General features: G+C 37.8%; 1 protein-coding gene across 1 annotated transcript in view; it reads right to left on the minus strand.

The window, feature by feature from the left end:
• LOC117503713 (voltage-dependent calcium channel subunit alpha-2/delta-1-like) overlaps positions 1–25643 on the minus strand; it is a 139990-nt gene that overhangs the window by 42867 nt on the left and 71480 nt on the right. The window contains exons 12-22 of the mRNA XM_034162931.1: positions 24742–24846; positions 24584–24662; positions 18457–18506; positions 18189–18278; positions 17644–17706; positions 7834–7917; positions 7677–7751; positions 7111–7182; positions 6944–7015; positions 6790–6851; positions 6105–6181 (exon numbers count right to left, since the gene is read on the minus strand). Of these exons, the coding sequence (XP_034018822.1) occupies positions 6105–6181; positions 6790–6851; positions 6944–7015; positions 7111–7182; positions 7677–7751; positions 7834–7917; positions 17644–17706; positions 18189–18278; positions 18457–18506; positions 24584–24662; positions 24742–24846 (829 nt within the window). The remainder of the gene's footprint in view (positions 1–6104; positions 6182–6789; positions 6852–6943; positions 7016–7110; positions 7183–7676; positions 7752–7833; positions 7918–17643; positions 17707–18188; positions 18279–18456; positions 18507–24583; positions 24663–24741; positions 24847–25643) is intronic.

Raw genomic sequence — 25643 nt, forward strand, 5'->3', positions numbered from 1 at the left:
TTTAGCTGAGGAAGCTTCTGCGATTTGAAGCGAAACGTCCTCATGTCAAGCAACCCAGTCCAGTCGAAGATTCAAGCTTCTCTACTATGGAAATCACCTGGACAACTGAGAGCCTTCACAGAAACAATGTACCACTTGTTGAACATTCGTAATTTCAACACAAGAATTCATACAGGAACTGAAAACTGCAATGATATTTCATCACTAAAACACCAGAAATAGAGTTATTGACACAGCTCCGCATATTTTTAATGACCACATAATAAATAAATAAATAAATAAAATCTGTAAATGATGGCTGGCAACAGTACTCAACCCATTGAAGTTCTTGGTTACAAATGATACTTCTTTCTGTAAAGGTTCATTGGAAACTGATCAATAGAGGCATCACCAACAGCTTTTGGGGAACTTAATTATTTTTATAAGCCAAATTCAATTTAACTCCATTTATTTATATAGCACCAAATCACAACTTGCCCAAGGGGTAAAGTCTAACTTTACTAAACTCAGGGAGCAAACACATGGGCAACACTGGTAAGGAACAGAGGTGTCAAATCCAGCTTCAGAAAGTAAAAACCCTCCCATGTGTTGCTTCTACCTGTGCACCTAAAACAGGCGATCTCAATAATTAGCTCATCTACCTGCCTGAAGAGCTGAACTAATTACAATCAGCTGGTTTATTGGGAAGACGGAACAAATATGTGGCTGGACAATTACCTTCTGACGCTGGATTTGACACCTCTGGTAAGGAAAAACTCCCTAGGGTGTAATTTGAGGAAGAAACCTCAAGCAGACCAGGCTCAGGGGGGTGAGCACTAGCAGTTGTTGTTCTTATACTTAACATGCCTTTGTTTCAAGAATACAGCAATTAATGCATCACATATAATTTATCACAACTACAAAAAAATTGAACTTCATTACTATAACAAATGATATGGAACATTGTCTTGAACCCCCCCCCCTTCCAAACCCCCCCCCCCTACATTTAAGAAACATGAAACTAGGAATGCAATAAGATTTGTTTAGCCTATAATTCCCAAAAAGTACATGAAAGTAAGTGCCCTAAAAATGTCTTACAATTGAAGTTAAAATTAATAAAAAAAAACTTCAATTTCCAGTTATTATTTATTAAAAAAAAAGACTGACATTGAACCTGTCAATTTGGCACTTTTCCTTTAAGAAAATAAAAATCACTTAAAACAGAAGTAAAGGACTTCTGGCACATACTGCTGTTGATACTGGAGATTGTTACAACAACAGAGTATAACCACATGTGCATCATTAACTGTGGCAGGGGATGCCAACTACAGTTTAGGGCGATGGTTGGCATCACTGGTAATTATTTGGTTAACCTCTAAGTTGACAGTTGCTGTCAACCACGGGTGATGCAAACTCTGGATGACATTAGCATTTTCTTATACTCACAGACCAACAATTCAACAATATCCAGTATAAACAGCGACATGCTACAAAACTGGAAATCCCGTCACTTCTGCAAAACTTTCATTTCATGAATGAGTCATTTCAGGTGTGATCAAATCTATCAGGTTCACTGCACAGACAAGGTTTGAAGAATACCACCTGCATAAAAGGCCTGAAACTCGAGTACACACTAGAACAGGGGTGGGCAGCGAGGGCTGAGACACTGCAGGTTTTCCTTGCAACCAATCACCTCAGCAGGTGGATTGCTGATGAGCTTCTCCCCTGAACATAAACACCTGATCATCAATGAAATCACCTGGTGAGACAAGTGATTATTAATGAAATCACCTGCTGAGGTTATTGGTTGTAAGGAAAATCTGCAGTGTCTCAGCCCTTCATGGCACGATTGCCCACCCCTGCACTAGAAGGACCAAACGTTTGGAACCTGTTTTGCTCAGCATGCTGGGTAACAAACCAGCGAGGCTCAAGAACAGGAGGATCCACATGAAAGCAAATGGAGGAAAAATAAAATACTTGCCATCTTTCCCTGGAGTGGAAAAAAATCCCAGCAGAAGAGAAAGTAGGCGAGAATCATCCCCGGGGAGGAAAAGACGAGAGGGAAAAGAAAGGGGGAGAAAAAAAGACTGGGTGAAACCACAGGGGTCAGAGGTGACAATATTTTATTCACAGAGCGAGTCCTGAATAGAAATATTGCATTGTGAACCTTTGGATGTCAGCGGAGACGAGTTTGACATGCAGCACAAAGAGAGGCTTAACGTACGGTCAAATGTTTAGCGCCAAGGCTTTAAGATGTATTTTTAGCTGCAGGATTACCATTCTTTTGTTGATACAGTAAATCTTTGCAATTACTTTCACTTCAGAGGTGAATTTGCATGACACCAACCGCAAACCGGTGTTACGCAACCTCTGCAATCCCTCGATGCTCCCCAAAGCGCGCCATGTAATCTATTGTAAGTTATTTCTTACGGCGACACAGGCTGCTGCTCGTCCGCTCTGGTGGTTACGGTTGAGAAATAATTGCACCCATGTGTGTGTTTTTAATGGTCACCATGAGTAATACAGAAAATACACAGGAATGACGGATCGCTGCATTCAGGGAGTGATAAGTGCATGGGTGTAGGAAGCAGGGGAAGATGGGAACATGCCCCCCCCCCCAAAAAAAAACCCCAAACATCCACCTTTTTAAAAAATCTGCACCAAAGCTTCCCAGCATGCAAAAATCTCACTGTAATGTACAGGCTAGACTTTTATTTTGAAATGCATCTTAAACTCATTCTTTAAAGAAATGGATCATAGCTAACGAACAGTGTAATAGTGGCCTCACTGTAGTTTTTAGAAATATTTGGGTGATGCTGGCTCTTAGTGACTACCTTTATTCTTCTTCTTTTGGCTGCTCCCATTAGGGGGCGCCACAGCAGATCAATCTTTTTCCATCTCATCTTGTCCTCTGTATCTTCTTCTGTCACACCAACCACCTTCATGTCCTCCCTCAGCACAACCATAAACCTCCTCTTTGGCCTCCTGCCTGGTGGATCCATCCTCAGCATCCTTCTCCCTATATACCCTGGGTCCCTCCTCTGTACATGTCCAAACCATCTCAATCTCACCTCTCTGACTTTAACTGCATTTCTACAAGCAAAAGAAGAAAAAAGTACTAAAATTGAGAGCAAATAATTCAAACTGAAATGTTTGCATTTATGCCTAATAATAATTATAATAATTCCACTGCGACAGTCGGGGTGGGTAGTAGTAACGCACTACATGTAAAAACCCTATAATTATTCATTTAAGAGGAACAAACTGTTCTCACAATTCTTTGTTTAAACCTGTATTTCTACTCTTACTCTTAATTTTCTGAGACAGCATTTATTAGGTCTAATGCCTTCATTACAACCAGTGTGCTGGCAGTTACGCAATGGAGCGCTTGATTTTTCAACCTCCACTTGCACGTCAAGGCTCAATTGAAGGCCGCTATTTTATAAACTATTCAGAAAGGTCCAATTTGCAGAGTACCGTGTCATTTATGCTTTGTCATCACCTTAAATGCTTCCCACCACTGCTTTCATTTTAACTGCATATACATTGTGGCGCGTTGTGCGCACACGTAGCCCCGCTGAACCCAAATTGCAATTACAATGGAAATACTGTGCGTGTGCACGAGCGGAGAGCACATATCACAGGAGGTTTTCTGCATTTTTAAGGCTGTCGGCACATCAGCACTGGACTGGAGTTTGGCCAATAGCACAACGATCGCTTTTTAAATTATCCTGACACAAGTGCAAAGTGCATTGTTGCAACATGACCGGTGTGCGTGTGCACCATGACAAGGTGAACAGAAATGTTTAACTTTGCTGAAGCAGGAATAGTCCAAACCAGAATTAGTCAACATACTTGAGTAAGCTTAAGGAGGAATTTTGAGGTTTACTGGAGGTATTTAGTAACTGTACTGTCACCAGAGTACAGATTTTCAGTTCTCTACCCACCGCTGAACAACAACAATAACAACAGAATGATACAAATGTAAGCTTTCCAGGAATGACTAGATTCCCAAATTTGGGTTGTACCACCATTTAACCCCATATCTATCTTACAGAGCAACAAATGCTGATGACTGTATTGAATTTGGGGTTTCGTCAGGGTAGGCAAAAAGTTCTTAAACAGTTTGTAGGGTTGCAAACTGTACAAATTGTCGCAAATAAGTTTTGAACATGTTCAAAGTTGCTAAGTGAATTAATTTTTCCATAAACAGTTGCGGACATTTGTAAAACAGTTTTAAGTGTTTGTAAACTGTTGTAACATATGTCTCGAAAGTTCTGTTTGATTCACAACCACTCTCTGACTCAAAGCCAGACAAAGCAGTGTGCTATGTTCGTCAGCATTCGCCACTCTGAGATTACGAGCTTGATTTTCGCTAGCAAAGTTGGCGAATCCAAAAGCCTAAATGTTCACCAGCATTTGCAGCTCCGTGAACTACTAGCTTTTTACTGATGTAGTACATTTGATGGTTAGGCCATATTGAAGAAACCACTAGCCATTTGTGTCAACCCCCAATAGTTAGCATTAATCGCATATACCACCACTAAGGTTAATGTGTGGCTACATATATTCATGCTGAGTTTGATTAGCGTGAGCATATGTAGCCATGATTTGTCAAGCACGTCAAATTTCCAGTATAGAAAGTGGGACACTCCACTAGTTCGACTGGTTTCCAGAAAACCTTCATCTCTAGTATTACTCTGTGATTAGCAAGGAATTGCACGCTCATGCATCACTTTGGTCTTTATGTGTGCTAACCAAAGAACGTTTGCCGTAATTATGATCAAACCTGGCAAGTACGTTGGGGAATATGGAGGGGAAGAAGTGATTTGATTTTGGTTTGGAACAGTCATTGATAAAGTCAGCTGAAGGTCAAATTTCCAGCCTCATGCTAATGTAAAGGAAAACAGTTATTTTTAACATTGTCTTTGCATGTCTGATACTTTGAGATGTGGGCGTGGCATCATTGTGCTTTGGGCAAAAAAAAATTTTTTTTTTTGATGTACCAGCCCAACGCAATGCCCCCCCCCCCGACATACACTTAAAATTATTCCTACGCCCCTGAAGAAGTGCAAGGATTTTTATTTGTTAATCATTCCAGCATTGTAAATATTTTCTTTATAACTACAAATAGTTACATTTCCTCAAAAAGTGAGCTTGTGCTTGTGCAGATGCGCCCAGGAGACAAAAGCTGCATTATTTATCAGGAAACAGGCGAAATAAGATTATGTTTACCATGTGGGAAAAAAAAACACAAAGGGATGGATGAAGTTTCAGTGAAACCACAGCATGTGAAAGTGTTCTGAGTAGATATGTGACTCACACACACAAAACAAAAAAGGCGAGACAAAATGATGACATGGCACAGAGTCAGGAGATTAGTGGACAACAACAACAGTCTTTCACTAGTTATTTTAACAGGCTGTGAAATGCAAAAGAAGTCTTAAAAAAAGATGAGGAAATGAAAGGAAAAAAGCAGCCACTCATGTTTTTGGGTGCAGCTTTCACCTTAATGGCTTCATCTTCAAATAACGCAAACACGGTTCTGCAGCTGGTCGGCGCCAAAACCACATCTGAGGACCGTCAGCACAGGTGGTGCAGTGGGGTGGCAGGGTGAACACACACACGCGCGTGTCTGACATGCAAAGCTTCTTTGTCATTGTTAATAAAGACACACGAAACCAATAAAGAGTAGATGATCAACAGAAATCGTTTCTGTGTTCTCGGCCCACAAACACCATGAAGCAAGCTCGCCGCCGAGTCGTAACCAAAGCTGGCGTGAGAGTACGAGCGCGGGGTGGTGAGGTAAAGCACAGTAGGAGAATACTTGCCCAGAAATGCTGTGGGGGGTCCAACACACCGGGAATGTTTTTCAGGAGTTCAGGAGGAGGGAAGAGATGAGGAGAAGGGAGGAAGGAATAGAGAACAGGAAAGGAAAGAAGCCAACAGGATTACACAATATTTTATTCAAGTTAGAATTGAATAAGAATATTGCTGGCAAAATTATGTTGATCAATTACAAAAACAGATGAAAGATTTTCAGAAAATGTTGCATTTCTAGGATTGGAGCATACCGCCATTTGTGTTTGGAGCGGGGCTGTAAGACGGGTTTAGATGCCACTTACATTTTGCTTGGGTGATCGTGTCGCCGATTGTAGCCCGGATGTAATGAAGACTGTACTCTGGAAGGACCAGGGCTAAACTACAAAAAGAACAAAATATCAAACAACAGTGGGCAAGACATCACGATATGCAGGGACTTTCCTTAGCCAGTCAGTCATCTGACATTTCACTAAAGAGCGAGGTAACTTCAGTTGTATTGGTCCGACTGTCACCAAACTCGGTATTTGTGTTACACATAGTCAACCCAACTGGCTTTGGATCCAAACGGTCAAGGTTACTGGAGTGTACTATAACTAGAAGGTTTTGTGTTCAAACCCAACATGAACAATGGGCAATTTTATTTATTTATTTTTTTACTATTTTGAATTAGAACCATTAGCGTTACAGTACTTTTTAAAGTGTTGAAAATCAACATTTGGAAAATCTGACACACTTGAAGAGTTAATATTTTGCCATTATTGGAAGTGGAACTACTTTGAACTCATATTATATACACAAATCTTGAGTAGTGTGCTATTTTTTAACATTATGCAACTAACTAATTAAAAACAATTAGCAAAGTTCTTCTGTGCAAAACATGTTGGACATTTTCAAAAGTATGACTGCTTTAATCAAAATCTGGTAATCTTTCTTTCAAATGACACTTATAATCTGTAATTCCATGAAACAATCACATCACGTGGTTACCTGTAATCTGTCCCCGTTACTGATGTAAAGGTGTATGACCTCGGTCCTTGGTCCATGTAGCGCTTCAGGGACGATAGTTTTGTCAAATTCACATAGTTAGATTTGCCATGCAGACTTGTCCGTTATGAACACTTTCATTTGAACATAAGTTTACCTCATCTTGGGATTTCAGCAGTGTATTTATGGTGTAATTTCCTGTTTTACCATCGATCATTTGTCGTCTTATCTGTCAACAAGAAGAAAAAGAAGGAGAAAGAAATATCATACATTATACAGAAGATTTAATACGAGCTAAAGGGATAAAAGCAAAACGGTCCGAACCTCCACTTTGATGTCATTTTCCATCTCTGCGTCCAGGAAGTCCAACGTTACGGGTTCGTCAAACTTGGCGGTCTACAGGGAAAGAAATGTTATTAATGTTAGTTATCAGTGCTGAGATTTTGTTTTTACAACAGAGAAAAAGAAATTCAACTACAGTTACTATTTCTCAATTTTGATTTTAAGCGTCAAACTCCAACTGTTAGCATGACTACACAAGCTAACGCTAACCACTTAACGTTTTCTTCAATATGGCCTCAGTCAAACATGCCAGAGACAATGGAATAATACACACCTGGAAAGCCACTGATTCTAAATAAAAATATAATAATAATAATGTTTTTTAAAAGTATGCATTTTTAAAAAGCACTTTAATCTTCATTTTCAATGGTTTTGGACATTTTCTGAGCAGTATGTTGTAGAAAAATATTTTGTCCACTGCAACAAATGCTTCCGTCTGCCAAACAGTAACTGCAGCACACAACAAGGCCGCCTTAAAAATCTTGTTGACTGGAAAAAAGAAACTCAAATGGCAACTGTTTGAATCATAGTTGAGTATTTCGACATACCAGAGGCTGGAGGTTCGGGTGGAGCAGCACGTATCCGTTGGGGTCGATGGCAAAGTAGTAGCCGTTTGGTCCAAACTGTGGGTGAGAAGAAATGCAGAACCTGTGAGTGGATGGAGTGAGAAGCTCAGGTACCCAACATTCCGTGGCGTGTGCTTACTGAAAACCGAGGCGTCAGTCTCTTGATATCCTCCAGGGAGACGTCAATCGCCATAACACCCAAGATGAGCTGGTTTTGAGATTTCTGAGGGACAAGAAGAGTCAAAACTCCAAAGAGTTACCACCTTTCCTGTTGGTGTTACTGTTTGAATCAAATGTCTCTGTGCATTTGGAATGATTTCATGGGAATGGGGTGCGACTGCGATCTGGAAAGCCTCATTCCGAAAACATGCTGTTATGACTCACTGATGAGACATTTTCAGACTTTTTTGGGTTTTTTCCCCACTGAGCGATAGTGGAGGTAATTCGTCTCTGGACACGCAAACGTGTACCATCATCTTGAAGTACTTAGCTACTGGACCGTTCGTCCGTCTGATCTGGAGGTTTGATCCCTGCTCTGATTTTTTTTTTCCCCCCGTTATGACAAGGTGCACACGTGGGAGGGCTTCCAGGGGCCTCAACGCCAACAAAGGACAGAAGGAAGAGCCACAAAAGAGGAGGAGGATAAAAGTGAAGCATCCAATGATAATTGAGTAGATTTATGTTTTTTTGTTGGGGGGGGGTCTGAGAAATATTACTCCGCATCACAAAGCCGCAGACAAATTCTCCCACGAGGTCAAAATGTCATACAAAGATTAAGTCAATATGTTGAAAACATGATGGATGAGGAAGTCATGTACACGGACAGAGAATGAGTGAAAACAGAAAGGAACGAGACGGCACAAATCCCTAAACACAATCCACCAGCAATCTGCCAGATTCAGGCCCTCCATTATTTTTTTATTTTTTTATTTTGTTAAGCAAGATATGCATGCAGGTTTTTCACTTATTTTGAGGGGTGGGCAGGAATTAAAATTCCCCCTGTATCAGAGTACATCACAATTAGAGTGAGACTGGCGTCCTGCCACAATTTTGGCAATTAATATTGGGACTCGTGTAGTAATTTGTGATGCTAGATCACAAATACATTTTTTACTGGTAGGAGGAGTTAGTTTTTGGCCAATCAGCACAAGCGTAGCAGTCTACCGCGAGGTCATCTTGGGTAGTTGCGCTTAGATGTGTCAGAGTAGACATTTACTGCAGTTATGACACTAGTTTTGTGCAAACGCAGGTGGATGTACGCACATCCATGGGGAATGTTCATGCATGTTTGGGGTGTCTGCATAGGTTGAATTTTTTTTTTTTTTTGAGGACCTTGGATTGCATGATGTAGCATTCACAACTGACAGTAATAACTCTGTCAAATTGCATGCATTTATTCGGCACTGGAAAACATTTAATAGGTCCTGTATGAAATTGCCATTAATGTGGCAGGACACCAGATAGTAGGGGAGCTACAACCACTACCTTTGCACCCCCTCCTCCCAGGACTAAACCAAACCAACTTTTTTAGGTTCCTTAGATGCATATCCGGCGCCACGAGGGGGCGTTTGGGGGCAACGCCCCCTCACGTCATCAACCCCGCCTCCTCGGATGTGAGAGTTATCAAAAAATAAAAATATAAAAGAAAGAAAAAGAAATACTGGAAAATATAGCAAAATATTAGTTATTCAATAATATCACGTATTTAACAAATAAACCAAATTAATTAACTAAAGTAATTAATTTAAAAACAAACGGATATGGCGTCTGTCTGTGTTCAAGCGATTTGATAGGTTGAGGGTTGTGCTTGTCAGTGCAGCAGAGGGCAAGGATCCTGAGTCCAGCGACTATGGCAAGGTGGACGAACTAAAGCATGCTCGATTTATTCAAGCAGTATCAGAGCTGGAGTTCCTGGGATTCGTCAAGTCCACCAAGCAAAAGGCAGATCATGCAGCACGACTCACTTGGGGAGGGTGTTAATGCTGCGTTTACACATAACGACGACAAGTCACGAATGCCACGAAGTACACATTCTTGGCCGCTGATCACGAATGTGATGATTCAGGGCAGAGGCATCAGGTGTCCTCAGGAACTGCTGCAACCTGTTACCACACGTTACGATTAATGGCACGTGTTGCTGGAGAATTATCAGGAACCATTACGCACGGTCAAGAATAGTGTTCCGTGTTGTTGCACGCTATTGCGCGCAACAGCGCATCGTTAAGTTCTGTCACGTTGTGAATGAGGTGAATTGTCTCCACACACACACCCATATTCATCCAACCGAATTCAGATCGCTCCAGTTTTTCAGAAGAACTTTGTGACTGCATGCGTAGTTGGGCTCTGTGCCATGGAGTGGCGCACGTGCCCAATTGCGCTGTGTTTGCGCTTGTGATGGAGGGCTGTATGTGGGGTTAATCTACTGTCTTGTGTCGTTTCTCAGATCGGTTGTTGGTTTGGTTTTGTGGTATGCAGGAGATCACTTGACCGAGGGTCTATACGTTCAAATAATAATTAAAAAAATACTGTCATCACTCTTTACTCTTACCCTTAGTCAGTCTCTTACAACGGTGTAGCCTAAATACATGAGCTTTCCAGGAGCGCACCCAATTCATTACGCACGCTCAGAGGCACGTCCCCTCTGGTGCGCACTTTTTTTTGGGGGGGGTGACCCCACCCCCTGTGATAAACTCATTGCCCCCTTAATATTTTTTTTCTGGCACCGGGCTTGCTTAGATGACCCCAAAACACAATCAGGATGTTCTCGAAAATAAAAACTGGCTTCAAGCCAGTTATCCAAGATGGCGTCCAAGATGGCCACCAAAATAGGGTTTTCCACTAAAACACCTTAAATAACATATAAAAAACTTAAATATCACAGCGATTCAATGGAAAGACCATTGCAGGTCACAGCAAACTCATTTGTGGCTAAACTAAATTCATTCATGGGTCTAAGTTTCAAAATGTCATCCAAAATGGTCGCCAATAGACCCTTATCATTGAATCTTCCAATGGGTGACTAAAAAACCGAGTGAATCGGTTTTAAAAGTTTGTGGAGATGGTGAAATCCAGGTAATTCTGCTGCTCATTCAGAATCCTGATCCAGGATACCCTTACTAACAAAGTATACTTAAAGCATATTTTATTAAATAAGCGGAAGTAATCCCCAAGTTTACTTCTTAAGTGCACTTCATAGTTTTGTTTTGTTGTAGGAGTTCTATTTCAATACTTCTTGGGAGTAACTTGGCTACTTCTTAGTCTATAAAAGTATAATTTGAAGTACATTTTAAATCTAAGAGTAGTACAGCCCAAGTACACAAGTGCTGCTTACAGGTACTACTGCAGTTATAACCTTGCACACATTTTAGTAAAGTACACTATACCCAAAGGACTTTAATAACATTCCAGTCTGGTCAGGATTTGAGCCAATGACCTTCTGGTCATAAGCAGACTTCCGTAAACCCAAGACCATCAAGTCTAGCTGTACTGCATAAGATTTATGTAACATCAAGACACTTGCTTCTATAGCTACAAGTACACTTGTCAGTATATGATAAGTACACAGAGATTATTCTGTATATTTGTCAGTATAAACCAATACACTGAGATTATTCTGTATAGCTCAGTTGGTAGAGCAAGTTGTCTTGTGACTGTAGGGTCGGTGGTTTGAATCCAGTTCCCAACCAGTCATAATGCAGTAACAATTGTGTCCTTGGGCAAGACACTTAACCCACCTTGCATGAGGTGGTGGTCAGATGGGCCATGGGCCCAGAATGGCAGCCATGCTTCTGTCAGTTTGCCCCATGGCATTTGTGGCTACACTAATGTGTGTGAATGTGTGAGTGAAAGAATAATGCAATTTGTAAAGTGCTTTGAGTGTCTTGAAAAGCGCTCTATAAATTGAAGTCATTATTACTATTATATTTACCTGAATAAACCAAGTACATTGAGATTATCCTGTATATTTGCCTGCATAAACAAAGTACCCCAAAATTATTCTATATATTTGTCCACATAAACCAAGTGCATAGATTATTCTGTGAATTTGTATGTATAAACCAAGTACACATATTATTCTGTATATTTGCCTGCATAAACCAAGTACACAGATTATTCTGTGAATTTGTACATATAAACCAAGTACACTGAGATTATTCTGTGAATTTGTATGTATAAACCAAGTACACTGAGATTATTCTGTATATTTGCCTGCATAAACCAAGTACACAGATTATTCTGTGAATTTGTACGTATAAACCAAGTACATCAAGATTATTCTGAATATTTGCCTGCATAAACAAAGTACCCCAAAATTATTCTGGATATTTGCCTGCATAAACAAAGTACCCCGAAATTATTCTATATATTTGTCTGCATAAACCGAGTACACAGAGATTATTCTGTGAATTTGTACGTATAAACCAAGTACACTGAGATTATTCTGTATATTTGCCTGCATAAACCAAGTACCCCGAGAGTATTCTGTATATTTGTCCCCATAAAACAAGTACACAGAGATTATTCTGTGAATTTGTCTGTATAACCAAGTACACAGAGATTATTCTGTGAATTTGTCCACATAAACCAAGTACACTGAGATTATTCTGTATATTGTCAGTATAAACTAAATATACAGAGATTATTCTGTGAATTTGTCTGTATAACCAAGTACATGGAGATTATTCTGTATATTGTCAGTATAAACTACATATACAGAGATTATTCTGTGAATTTGTCTGTATAAACCAAGTACACTGAGATTATTTTGTATATTTGTCAGTATAAACAAAGTACACTATGATTATTCTGTATATTTGTCATCATAAACAAAGTACACTATGATTATTCTGTATATTTGTCAGTATAAACAAGGTACACTATGATTATTCTGTATATTGGTCAGTATAAACAAAGTACACTATGATTATTCTGTATATTTTTCAGAATAAATAAAGTACACTATGATTATTCTGTATATTTTTCAGCATAAACAAAGTACACAGAGATTATTCGTAAACCTTTACTTGAATGTATTGTCATAATAGAGACATGACGCTGTCATAGCTGTTACATGATACAGTCATAAAAGTGTCAAACATTATGGCAATGCCATAAACATTTATGACACTGTCATTAAGTGTCATTTGGTTTTTATAATAACAAGTTTATATTTTTTGGGTTGTTTTGATTATAACAACTTGACTTTAATCAAAGTGACATGACCAGAAGTTGTCTTTGGCCTTTTTGGTCTTCGATTGTATGCCAACTTGTCAACTTGTCATTACAAATATCGAATGACACTTAATGACAGCAGTCATAAATGTTTATGATACAGAGATTACTCTGTATATTTGTCAGTATAAACAAAGTACACTGATCTTATTCTGTATATTTGTCACTATAAACAAAGTACACAGAGATTATTCTGTGTATATGTCAGTATAAACAAAGTACACGGAGATTATTCTGTGTATTTCTCAGTATAAACAAAGTACACAGAGATTATTCTGTGTATTTCTCAGTATAAACAAAGTACACTGAGATTATTCTGTGTATTTCTCAGTATAAACAAAGTACACAGAGATTATTCTGTGTATTTCTCAGTATAAACAAAGTACACGGAGATTATTCTGTGTATTTCTCAGTATAAACAAAGTACACTGATCTTATTCTGTATATTTGTCAGTATAAACAAAGTACACAGAGATTATTCTGTGGATCTGTCAGTATATACAAAGTACACAGAGATTATTCTGTATATTTGTCAGTATAAACAAAGTACACTGATCTTATTCTGTATATTTGTCACTATAAACAAAGTACACAGAGATTATTCTGTGTATATGTCAGTATAAACAAAGTACACTGATCTTATTCTGTATATTTGTCACTATAAACAAAGTACACAGAGATTATTCTGTGTATATGTCAGTATAAACAAAGTACACGGATATTATTCTGTGTATTTCTCAGTATAAACAAAGTACACAGAGATTATTCTGTGTATTTCTCAGTATAAACAAAGTACACTGAGATTATTCTGTGTATTTCTCAGTATAAACAAAGTACACAGAGATTATTCTGTGTATTTCTCAGTATATACAAAGTACACAGAGATTATTCTGTATATTTGCTAGTATAAACAAAGTGCACAGAGATTATTCTGTATATTTGTCAGTATAAACAAAGTACACTGATCTTATTCTGTATATTTGTCACTATAAACAAAGTACACAGAGATTATTCTGTGTATATGTCAGTATAAACAAAGTACACGGAGATTATTCTGTGTATTTCTCAGTATAAACAAAGTACACAGAGATTATTCTGTGTATTTCTCAGTATAAACAAAGTACACTGAGATTATTCTGTGTATTTGCTAGTATAAACAAAGTGCACAGAGATTATTCTGTATATTTGTCAGTATAAACAAAGTACACTGATCTTATTCTGTATATTTGTCACTATAAACAAAGTACACAGAGATTATTCTGTGTATATGTCAGTATAAACAAAGTACACAGAGATTATTCTGTGTATTTCTCAGTATAAACAAAGTACACAGAGATTATTCTGTGTATTTCTCAGTATAAACAAAGTACACAGAGATTATTCTGTGTATTTCTCAGTATAAACAAAGTACACAGAGATTATTCTGTGTATTTCTCAGTATAAACAAAGTACACGGAGATTATTCTGTGTATTTCTCAGTATAAACAAAGTACACTGATCTTATTCTGTATATTTGTCAGTATAAACAAAGTACACAGAGATTATTCTGTGGATCTGTCAGTATATACAAAGTACACAGAGATTATTCTGTATATTTGTCAGTATAAACAAAGTACACTGATCTTATTCTGTATATTTGTCACTATAAACAAAGTACACAGAGATTATTCTGTGTATATGTCAGTATAAACAAAGTACACTGATCTTATTCTGTATATTTGTCACTATAAACAAAGTACACAGAGATTATTCTGTGTATATGTCAGTATAAACAAAGTACACGGAGATTATTCTGTGTATTTCTCAGTATAAACAAAGTACACAGAGATTATTCTGTGTATTTCTCAGTATAAACAAAGTACACTGAGATTATTCTGTGTATTTCTCAGTATAAACAAAGTACACAGAGATTATTCTGTGTATTTCTCAGTATATACAAAGTACACAGAGATTATTCTGTATATTTGCTAGTATAAACAAAGTGCACAGAGATTATTCTGTATATTTGTCAGTATAAACAAAGTACACTGATCTTATTCTGTATATTTGTCACTATAAACAAAGTACACAGAGATTATTCTGTGTATATGTCAGTATAAACAAAGTACACGGAGATTATTCTGTGTATTTCTCAGTATAAACAAAGTACACAGAGATTATTCTGTGTATTTCTCAGTATAAACAAAGTACACTGAGATTATTCTGTGTATTTGCTAGTATAAACAAAGTGCACAGAGATTATTCTGTATATTTGTCAGTATAAACAAAGTACACTGATCTTATTCTGTATATTTGTCACTATAAACAAAGTACACAGAGAATATTCTGTGTATATGTCAGTATAAACAAAGTACACGGAGATTATTCTGTGTATTTCTCAGTATAAACAAAGTACACAGAGATTATTCTGTGTATTTCTCAGTATAAACAAAGTACACAGAGATTATTCTGTGTATTTCTCAGTATATACAAAGTACACAGAGATTATTCTGTATATTTGCTAGTATAAACAAAGTGCACAGAGATTATTCTGTATATTTGTCAGTATAAACAAAGTACACTGATCTTATTCTGTATATTTGTCACTATAAACAAAGTACACAGAGATTATTCTGTGTATATGTCAGTATAAACAAAGTACACGGAGATTATTCTGTGTATTTCTCAGTATAAACAAAGTACACAGAGATTATTCTGTGTATTTCTCAGTATAAACAAAGTACACTGAGATTATTCTGTGTATTTCTCAGTATAAACAAAGTACACAGAGATTATTCTGTGTATTTCTCAGTATAAACAAAGTAGACAGAGATTATTCTGTATATTTGTCAGTATATACAAAGTACACAGAGATTATTCTGTGTATTTGTCAGTATAAACAAAGTAGACAGAGATTATTCTGTATATTTGCCAGTATAAACAAAGTACACTGATCTTATTCTGTATATTTGTCAGTATAAACAAAGTACACAGAGATTATTCTGTATATTTACTTGTTTTTGTTTGATTATAACAAAAACTTGATTATAACTTGTTATAATCAAGTTGTTTTGATTATAACAACTTGACCTTAATCAAAGTGACATGACCAGAAGTTGTCTTTGGCCTTTTTGGTCTTCAATTGTATGCCAACTTGTCAATTTGTCATTACAAATTTCGAATGACACTTAATGACAGCAGTCATAAATGTTTATAATACAGAGATTATTCTGTGTATGTCAGTATAAACAAAGTACACAAAGATTATTCTGTGTATTTATCAGTATAAACAAAGTAGACAATTATTCTGTATATTTGTCAGTATAAACAAAGTAGACAGAGATTATTCTGTATATTTGTCAGTATATACAAAGTACACAGAGATTATTCTGTATATTTGTCAGTATAAACAAAGTAGACAGAGATTATTCTGTATATTTGCCAGTATAAACAAAGTACACTGATCTTATTCTGTATATTTGTCAGTATAAACAAAGTACACAGAGATTATTCTATATATTTGTCAGTATAAACAAAGTAGACAGAGATTATTCTGTGTATATGTCAGTATAGACAAAGTACACAGAGATTATTCTGTATATTTGTTAGTATAAACAAAGTACACAGAGATTATTTTGTATATTTGTTAGTATAAACAAAGTAGACAGAGATTATTCTGTATTTTTGTCAGTATAAACAAAGTAGACAGAGATTATTCTGTGTATTTGTCAGTACAAACAAAGTGCACTGACACTACAATACTTCTTAGTCACACCCTGGATCTTAACAACTTGACTTTAATCAAAGTGACATGACCAGAAGTTGTCTTTGGCCTTTTTGGTCTTCGATTGTATGCCAACTTGTCAACTTGTCATTACAAATATCGAATGACACTTAATGACAGCAGTCATAAATGTTTATAATACAGAGATTATTCTGTGTATATGTCAGTATAAACAAAGTACACACAGATTAATCTGTATATTTGTCAGTATAAATAAAGTACACAGAGATTATTCTGTGTATTTGTCAGTATAAACAAAGTACACAGAGATTATTCTGTATATTTGTTAGTATAAACAAAGTACACAGAGATTATTCTGTGTATTTGTTAGTATAAACAAAGTACACAGAGATTATTCTGTGTATTTGTCAGTATAAACAAAGTACACAGAGATTATTCTGTATATTTGTCAGTATAAACAAAGTAGACAGAGATTATTCTGTATTTTTGTCAGTATAAACAAAGTAGACAGAGATTATTCTGTATTTTTGTCAATATAAACAAAGTAGACATAGATTATTCTGTGTATTTGTCAGTACAAACAAAGTGCACTGACAGTACAATACTTCTTAGTCACACCCTGGATCTTTATTACAAAATGTATTTGGCATCAGTTACAGGCACTCGGTTTCATGAAGACTGGTTCATTACAGTTTGAACAATCCTGGAACAACCAAATGGCCTCAAGCAAAAACACTTTCTACTCCATTTACACACTTCATTACGTGCGTGCAGTGGGACTGACAGTGTCACTGAGCGCGACCGTGCAAAAGCTGCAATTTCCCGAATCACGTAGACAGAACTTCACCGAAGACAAATATGTTCTCCAGACTACAAGATGCTGTTTGTCAATATTAAGTGCAGTTTTTGAACAATGCACTCAAACAACCTATAATTAAGCAGCCACAGAAAAAAAACCTGTTTGTGGAGTGTGTGTGTGTGTGTTTTTTATACCTTTGACCCAGTGCTGGTCTTGTTAAACACGGGAACAGTTCCGGTGATCACCAACCCAAGTTCCTGCAATGATAAAAAAAAACAAAAAAAACAAAGCATGAAGGAAATAAAACACATGGTTTGTTTTCTGGTGTTTCCAGTCTAAACATCAGCAAAATCACAGCAAATTTCCACTAACGAAATGCAGACATGTCTAGTGCTGACAACACGCTGGCGTAATCGCAAACAATGACAGTTTTATCAGCAAAACGACACAACACAACACAACAACTTGGCTCCATTTGCGCGACGGCGCCCTTATCGCAGTCGTCCGCCGTTTAAGCATCTCAATAAAAAATGAATTCACGCAATATTTTTGAAATCTCATTTATCTCTCGCTTCGGCGCTGGAACAGAGTTGAAGCAGAGTTTAGCAAAAAGGCACCACAAATTACACAGAGAACATCTGACAGGAAGCAGAAACGCTTTGTTGAAACGCTTTTCATGCTTATGAACAGACGCGGGATTCAATGAAGTATTGTGTGTTTATGACAGCACGTTACGCACCAGCGCATCCAGGTACACGTTGGTCCACTGCACCTGCTTTGGCATCTTGTCGGCTTTGACCATCGGCCTACCCAACACGTCCAGGTACTCCTGCAAAAACAAGGATGCGCCCCCCCCCAAACCACAAGGGGGCATAATTTATTGCTGATGAAGTGAAATAAGGTGAAATACATGGAGAAAGACATCTATAACCTGGCATTAAATGGATCAAAGACATTTTTAGGAACATCCCCCCCCCAAAAAACATGTTTATTTACATGTTGTTTACCTGAGTATTGAGTCTGATGGCACCTATTGATGGGATCTCATAGTAATACCCTGAAATAGAGAAACATATTTCAAAATCCACTGTCAAAACAACTTCACACAGTAGGCGGAGCCAGCAGATGAACATTTTTGGTTCCCAGGGGCATTTCTGAAGAATGCAATGTCCAAGGCAAGATTATCAGTAATACATTTGGTCTGCCCCCCACCCCCCACCCACCCTGCTGGTGGCAGCCTAGGCAACCATCTAGGTTGCCTATCATTAGAAATGCCTATGTTGCTCCCCTCAACCTCCCCACCCTGCTGGTGGCGGTCTAGGCAACCATCTAGGTTGCCTATGATAAGAAACGCCTATGTTGCCCCCCCCCAACCTCCCCACCCTGCTGTTGGCGGTGTAGGCAACCATCTAGGTTGCCTATGATAAGAAACATCTATGTTGCCAATTGCTTCACAAAATGAATAACCCTTTCAAAATATTGGGAGAGTTAAAATATAAGTTAAAAACATTTGATCTGAATAATGCTTTATCGTTTTCAAATGCATCTGTCACGATTTGGCCCTGATCAGGTTTTTCCCCTCTATCCTTTTATCACCATCTGTTCCAGCTTTGATTTATTAGTTATTTTATTTTCATCATGTGTTTATTTTCTGTTCTGTTTTTGCTTTGTCACTTTGTTTCTTTGTTACTTTTCATTCTTTAGCCATTGTTCAGTTCCGTTCTAGTTTTGTTCAGCTGGTTTGTGTTTTCATTGTGGCTCATTTGTTTATCAATCAATCAATCAATCAATTTTTTTATATAGCGCCAAATCACAACAAACAGTTGCCCCAAGGCGCTTTATATTGTAAGGCAAGGCCATACAATAATTATGTAAAACCCCAACGGTCAAAACGACCCCCTGTGAGCAAGCACTTGGCTACAGTGGGAAGGAAAAACTCCCTTTTAACAGGAAGAAACCTCCAACAGAACCAGGCTCAGGGAGGGGCAGTCTTCTGCTGGGACTGGTTGGGGCTGAGGGAGAGAACCAAGAAAAAGACATGCTGTGGAGGGGAGCAGAGATCGATCACTAATGATTAAATGCAGAGTGGTGCATACAGAGCAAAAAGAGAAAGAAACAGTGCATCATGGGAACCCCCCAGCAGTCTACGTCTATAGCAGCATAACTAAGGGATGGTTCAGGGTCACCTGATCCAGCCCTAACTATAAGCTTTAGCAAAAAGGAAAGTTTTAAGCCTAATCTTAAAAGTAGAGAGGGTGTCTGTCTCCCTGATCTGAATTGGGAGCTGGTTCCACAGGAGAGGAGCCTGAAAGCTGAAGGCTCTGCCTCCCATTCTACTCTTACAAACCCTAGGAACTACAAGTAAGCCTGCAGTCTGAGAGCGAAGCGCTCTATTGGGGTGATATGGTACTACGAGGTCCCTAAGATAAGATGGGACCTGATTATTCAAAACCTTATAAGTAAGAAGAAGAATTTTAAATTCTATTCTAGAATTAACAGGAAGCCAATGAAGAGAGGCCAATATGGGTGAGATATGCTCTCTCCTTCTAGTCCCCGTCAGTACTCTAGCTGCAGCATTTTGAATTAACTGAAGGCTTTTTAGGGAACTTTTAGGACAACCTGATAATAATGAATTACAATAGTCCAGCCTAGAGGAAATAAATGCATGAATTAGTTTTTCAGCATCACTCTGAGACAAGACCTTTCTGATTTTAGAGATATTGCGTAAATGCAAAAAAGCAGTCCTACATATTTGTTTAATATGCGCTTTGAATGACATATCCTGATCAAAAATGACTCCAAGATTTCTCACAGTATTACTAGAGGTCAGGGTAATGCCATCCAGAGTAAGGATCTGGTTAGACACCATGTTTCTAAGATTTGTGGGGCCAAGTACAATAACTTCAGTTTTATCTGAGTTTAAAAGCAGGAAATTAGAGGTCATCCATGTCTTTATGTCTGTAAGACAATCCTGCAGTTTAGCTAATTGGTGTGTGTCCTCTGGCTTCATGGATAGATAAAGCTGGGTATCATCTGCGTAACAATGAAAATTTAAGCAATACCGTCTAATAATACTGCCTAAGGGAAGCATGTATAAAGTAAATAAAATTGGTCCTAGCACAGAACCTTGTGGAACTCCATAATTAACTTTAGTCTGTGAAGAAGATTCCCCATTTACATGAACAAATTGTAATCTATTAGACAAATATGATTCAAACCACCGCAGCGCAGTGCCTTTAATACCTATGGCATGCTCTAATCTCTGTAATAAAATTTTATGGTCAACAGTATCAAAAGCAGCACTGAGGTCTAACAGAACAAGCACAGAGATGAGTCCACTGTCCGAGGCCATAAGAAGATCATTTGTAACCTTCACTAATGCTGTTTCTGTACTATGATGAATTCTAAAACCTGACTGAAACTCTTCAAATAGACCATTCCTCTGCAGATGATCAGTTAGCTGTTTTACAACTACCCTTTCAAGAATTTTTGAGAGAAAAGGAAGGTTGGAGATTGGCCTATAATTAGCTAAGATAGCTGGGTCAAGTGATGGCTTTTTAAGTAATGGTTTAATTACTGCCACCTTAAAAGCCTGTGGTACATAGCCAACTAACAAAGATAGATTGATCATATTTAAGATCGAAGCATTAAATAATGGTAGGGCTTCCTTGAGCAGCCTGGTAGGAATGGGGTCTAATAAACATGTTGATGGTTTGGATGAAGTAACTAATGAGAATAACTCAGACAGAACAATCGGAGAGAAAGAGTCTAACCAAATACCGGCATCACTGAAAGCAGCCAAAGATAACGATACGTCTTTGGGATGGTTATGAGTAATTTTTTCTCTAATAGTTAAAATTTTGTTAGCAAAGAAAGTCATGAAGTCATTACTAGTTAAAGTTAATGGAATACTCAGCTCAATAGAGCTCTGACTCTTTGTCAGCCTGGCTACAGTGCTGAAAAGAAACCTGGGGTTGTTCTTATTTTGTTCAATTAGTGATGAGTAGAAAGATGTCCTAGCTTTACGGAGGGCTTTTTTATAGAGCAACAGACTCTTTTTCCAGGCTAAGTGAAGATCTTCTAAATTAGTGAGACGCCATTTCCTCTCCAACTTACGGGTTATCTGCTTTAAGCTACGAGTTTGTGAGTTATACCACGGAGTCAGACACTTCTGATTTAAAGCTCTCTTTTTCAGAGGAGCTACAGCATCCAAAGTTGTCTTCAATGAGGATGTAAAACTATTGACGAGATACTCTATCTCCCTTACAGAGTTTAGGTAGCTACTCTGCACTGTGTTGGTATATGGCATTAGAGAACATAAAGAAGGAATCATATCCTTAAACCTAGTTACAGCGCTTTCTGAAAGACTTCTAGTGTAATGAAACTTATTCCCCACTGCTGGGTAGTCCATCAGAGTAAATGTAAATGTTATTAAGAAATGATCAGACAGAAGGGAGTTTTCAGGGAATACTGTTAAGTCTTCTATTTCCATACCATAAGTCAGAACAAGATCTAAGATATGATTAAAGTGGTGGGTGGACTCATTTACTTTTTGAGCAAAGCCAATAGAGTCTAATAATAGATTAAATGCAGTGTTGAGGCTGTCATTCTCAGCATCTGTGTGGATGTTAAAATCGCCCACTATAATTATCTTATCTGAGCTAAGCACTAAGTCAGACAAAAGGTCTGAAAATTCACAGAGAAACTCACAGTAACGACCAGGTGGACGATAGATAATAACAAATAAAACTGGTTTTGTGATATCAGTTATGCTGAAGCATCGGGTTTTGTTTTCTGTTAATTATTTAGTCTTTGTTTGTTTTGTCATCTGGTATCTCTTATTGTATTCTTCGGTCATAAGTCAGTTCCAGTTTAGTTTTTTCTTAGTGTTTATTTTCCTCTTATTTCTCTGATCGGTTCTTATGTAGTTTATCTTCTATGTTTATTATCTGATGGTTCGCTTTTTAGTTCTCATGTTCATGCCTATTGATGTTCATAGTTGTGTTACAGTTTCACTGTTAAACTGAACACTCCATTTTAATACAATAATTATGTTAATGTAACTCAAACTTTGAAAAAAGTTATAGTCACTCATTTCCATTAATTAAACTAACTCAAATATGAATTGTTGTCATAACAACTCAGTTCCTTTAAGTGCATTTAAGGTTTTTGGGCATTTAAGTGTTGGTAATGTATTTTCAGTGCATTCTATCCACTCATTTTAATTGAGTTCATGTAACGGAGGCCAGCAGGTGTTGCTGTGCAGATGTAGTTAATAAACCTCACTCCAAACAGCTCAAAAGAATTCTCTGGTCACAAGGCCAGAGTCCTGGGTTTTAGCCTTCTGTTAGAGAGTCCGACTTCCATGCCAGAGATTGTGAGTTTGCATCCCGAGGGGAGCGAATGGGCGGAGTCATAACAACACAATGCAGAGTCAACAGGTAAACCAAAGAATGCATCAAAAAAAATCTAATCCAAAATATAATGCAAATTTTTTTTAGGCAGAAATTTATTTGTCACTTTTTTATTGAAAAACATAAACTAGATTTACATAAGTTTACTTAACTATAAATTAAGTTACTAAAACTTTAACAATTAAATTTTTTTTAAATCATTTTTATTTAAGTTGGCAAACTCAAATGGTTTAAGGCAATTGGTTTCCTCAAATGGTTTGCGTTCAACTAACTCACTGAGTTTTACAGTGTTGTCTGATCTTTGTCCTCCGTTTTCTTCAAGCACATCTGATTGTGGTCTCACTCCAAATCACTGCACCTGCATTGTGTCTTCGTCTCTCACTGTGACCCTTTCTGCTTTGTGTTCTCTTTCCCTCACGCTCTTGCACCTGTTCACGCATCCTCACGTCTTACATCACTCCACTTTGTGTTGTCCTCCCTCACTCTCTAGCACGGCGTATCATCTTTGTCTTCCTGCCACGCCCCTTTCTAGATCATTCACCTGCACATGCACTTTGTCAACTCCACCCTATTTAAGCTCCTCCCAGCCACCACACCCCTGCTTGTTTGTTGTTTTTGTACGCTCACCAGCTCTGTATCCAGTCCTGTTTTTGCTTTGCCGTGTACCCAGATCATGCTTCGTATTTTTGATTGCACTTTTTTGCCTCGTCTCTGACGTCTGTGATTTGAGTGATTCCATATTTTTTTCCCTCTTCTTGGTCTAAAAAGTAACCGTTACTGACTGCCACAATTTTTTTTCTTGATTTCTTATAGTGTTTCTTAAAGCCAGAAAGTTGCCATTTAAAATGACTTTAGTTTTGTGTCATGTCTGTGATCTGCTTTTTTTCTACAAAATTAAACAACTGAATGAACATCCTCCGAGGCCGGTGATTCCATAATTTTTGCCAGGGGTTGTAAATGAAACAACTGTTTCAGGAAACTGCTTGAGGTTTCACGAAGCCCAAAACACAAAAAGCAATTCCAAAAGTGAATGATTGTTTTAAAATGCTAAAAATGTGTTTAAAATACTAGTTGATACAACTGCTTCAGTAAAGATTTACAGTTTCAGTATCCCCAAAACACAAAATGAAACTATTACTGCACTGGAAAGCAATTTAATCTTTTGAATTGCCAAAAATCACAAATGAAACAGCTTTAAAAAAAAAAAGTCTGGAATGTAGACTTTTCTCAAACCATTGTGGGGAAGACAGTGTCAGGCTGATAAAGCTAAGAGCTCCTTAACACATTAGCGTAACATTTCTTTATAAAACGTATGTAGACGCATGTTTTCTGGGAATAAAAAAAAATTCCACATGTGGAAACTTCTACTGTTTACACTGAATACTGTTTCATTGCTATGATGAGTTTGACAGACAGTATAAAAGAAAATCTCATTGTAGTTAGCGTTAGCATACACAGCTGATGCTAACAGCGCTCCTAAATTAGCATCACCTTCAGTTAGTTAGTGTGACTACATGGTTAATGTAAAACGCTAACACGTGAGCATATATTTAGCTATCCCCAATGATCATTTTCTTGATTACAGCTCTTGAGAAAACACAACAGCAATGTAGCTACATAGTTGCACCTTTACACACCCTGAAATCTGTCAATTCCCCAGAAAGCCACATTTGTGATGACAACTACGTGACTTCCACAGACATCTGTAAGAGCTTCACACCTTTATTCTTGCAGGCCATCCACTGTATTGGTCCTTTGTCGTAATTGTGCTGACCCACTGAAAACGTAAAGATGCGCACCTGTAAAGAGAAGAACACACAATAAACTAAAGGGAGCAAAAACAAAGCGCACCCTACGCAGTCATCACTGTGTCCTTACCGCCTGTTTGGGGTTGTATTTCTCAAAGATCTCCTCGGCCCTTTCTTCTCCTCCGTCGGTGAAGAGCATGATAATCTTGTTGCAGTTGGCCCTCGACACGTTCATCTTCGGGGAAGAAATACAGGAAGACTTCAGTTTAGCCATCATAAATTCTTGTTTTAGCAACAGACTGCAGGAGTAGCTGCAAAAAAAAGGTTTTAAGGCTTATGTGGATGCACACGCATGGATGTTTGCCATTTCGTGGGGGGGGAGTGGTTTCAGAAGACTGATTTGGCAACTAATCCATGTCATCGGCAAAACACAACAGTCTCAGTATATCGTCGTACAAATGCATACTAAATTATCTTACCAGAGTGGTAGCTATAGTCCGGTCAAGTAAGTATCAGACAACGGTCAAAATTTAAAATGCACTAACGTTGTTAAAAGGTATATCACATTATTTGTCTGATCATAAGAATTTCAAAAACATATTATTTGTGCTATCTGTGACCGAAGATTTTGGAGATATGGTGTAAAAAACAACCACTTTGTGTGTGTGTGTGTGTGTGTGTGTGTGTTTGTAACTTGCTACATCATTACTAACTCTAGCACATTTTTTTTTTTTAAATTGACCTTTAACATTTTTTATTTCCATTTTACCCCCTAAATGTTATAACATTAAACCACAGATAGGGCCCTTTGTGGGCTCTTTAAAGTCAGCCAAATAGGGTCATAATTTAACATGACTAGACCTTTTTTCAGTTTTAACCCAGAGTAATATTTAGCTGTTACACCCTACCTGGGTGTAACTACCACTCAAGGAAGGTTGTCATACATTTTAGTGAAAGTGTTGTTTTACCACCTTTGACCTCAGGTCTAAACTGGCTTTGGCCTGTGGACCGATATTCTTAAACTGCTCTGAA

The sequence above is a fragment of the Thalassophryne amazonica genome, chromosome 22, assembly GCF_902500255.1.
Source record: "Thalassophryne amazonica chromosome 22, fThaAma1.1, whole genome shotgun sequence".
Taxonomy (NCBI): Eukaryota; Metazoa; Chordata; class Actinopteri; order Batrachoidiformes; family Batrachoididae; genus Thalassophryne; species Thalassophryne amazonica.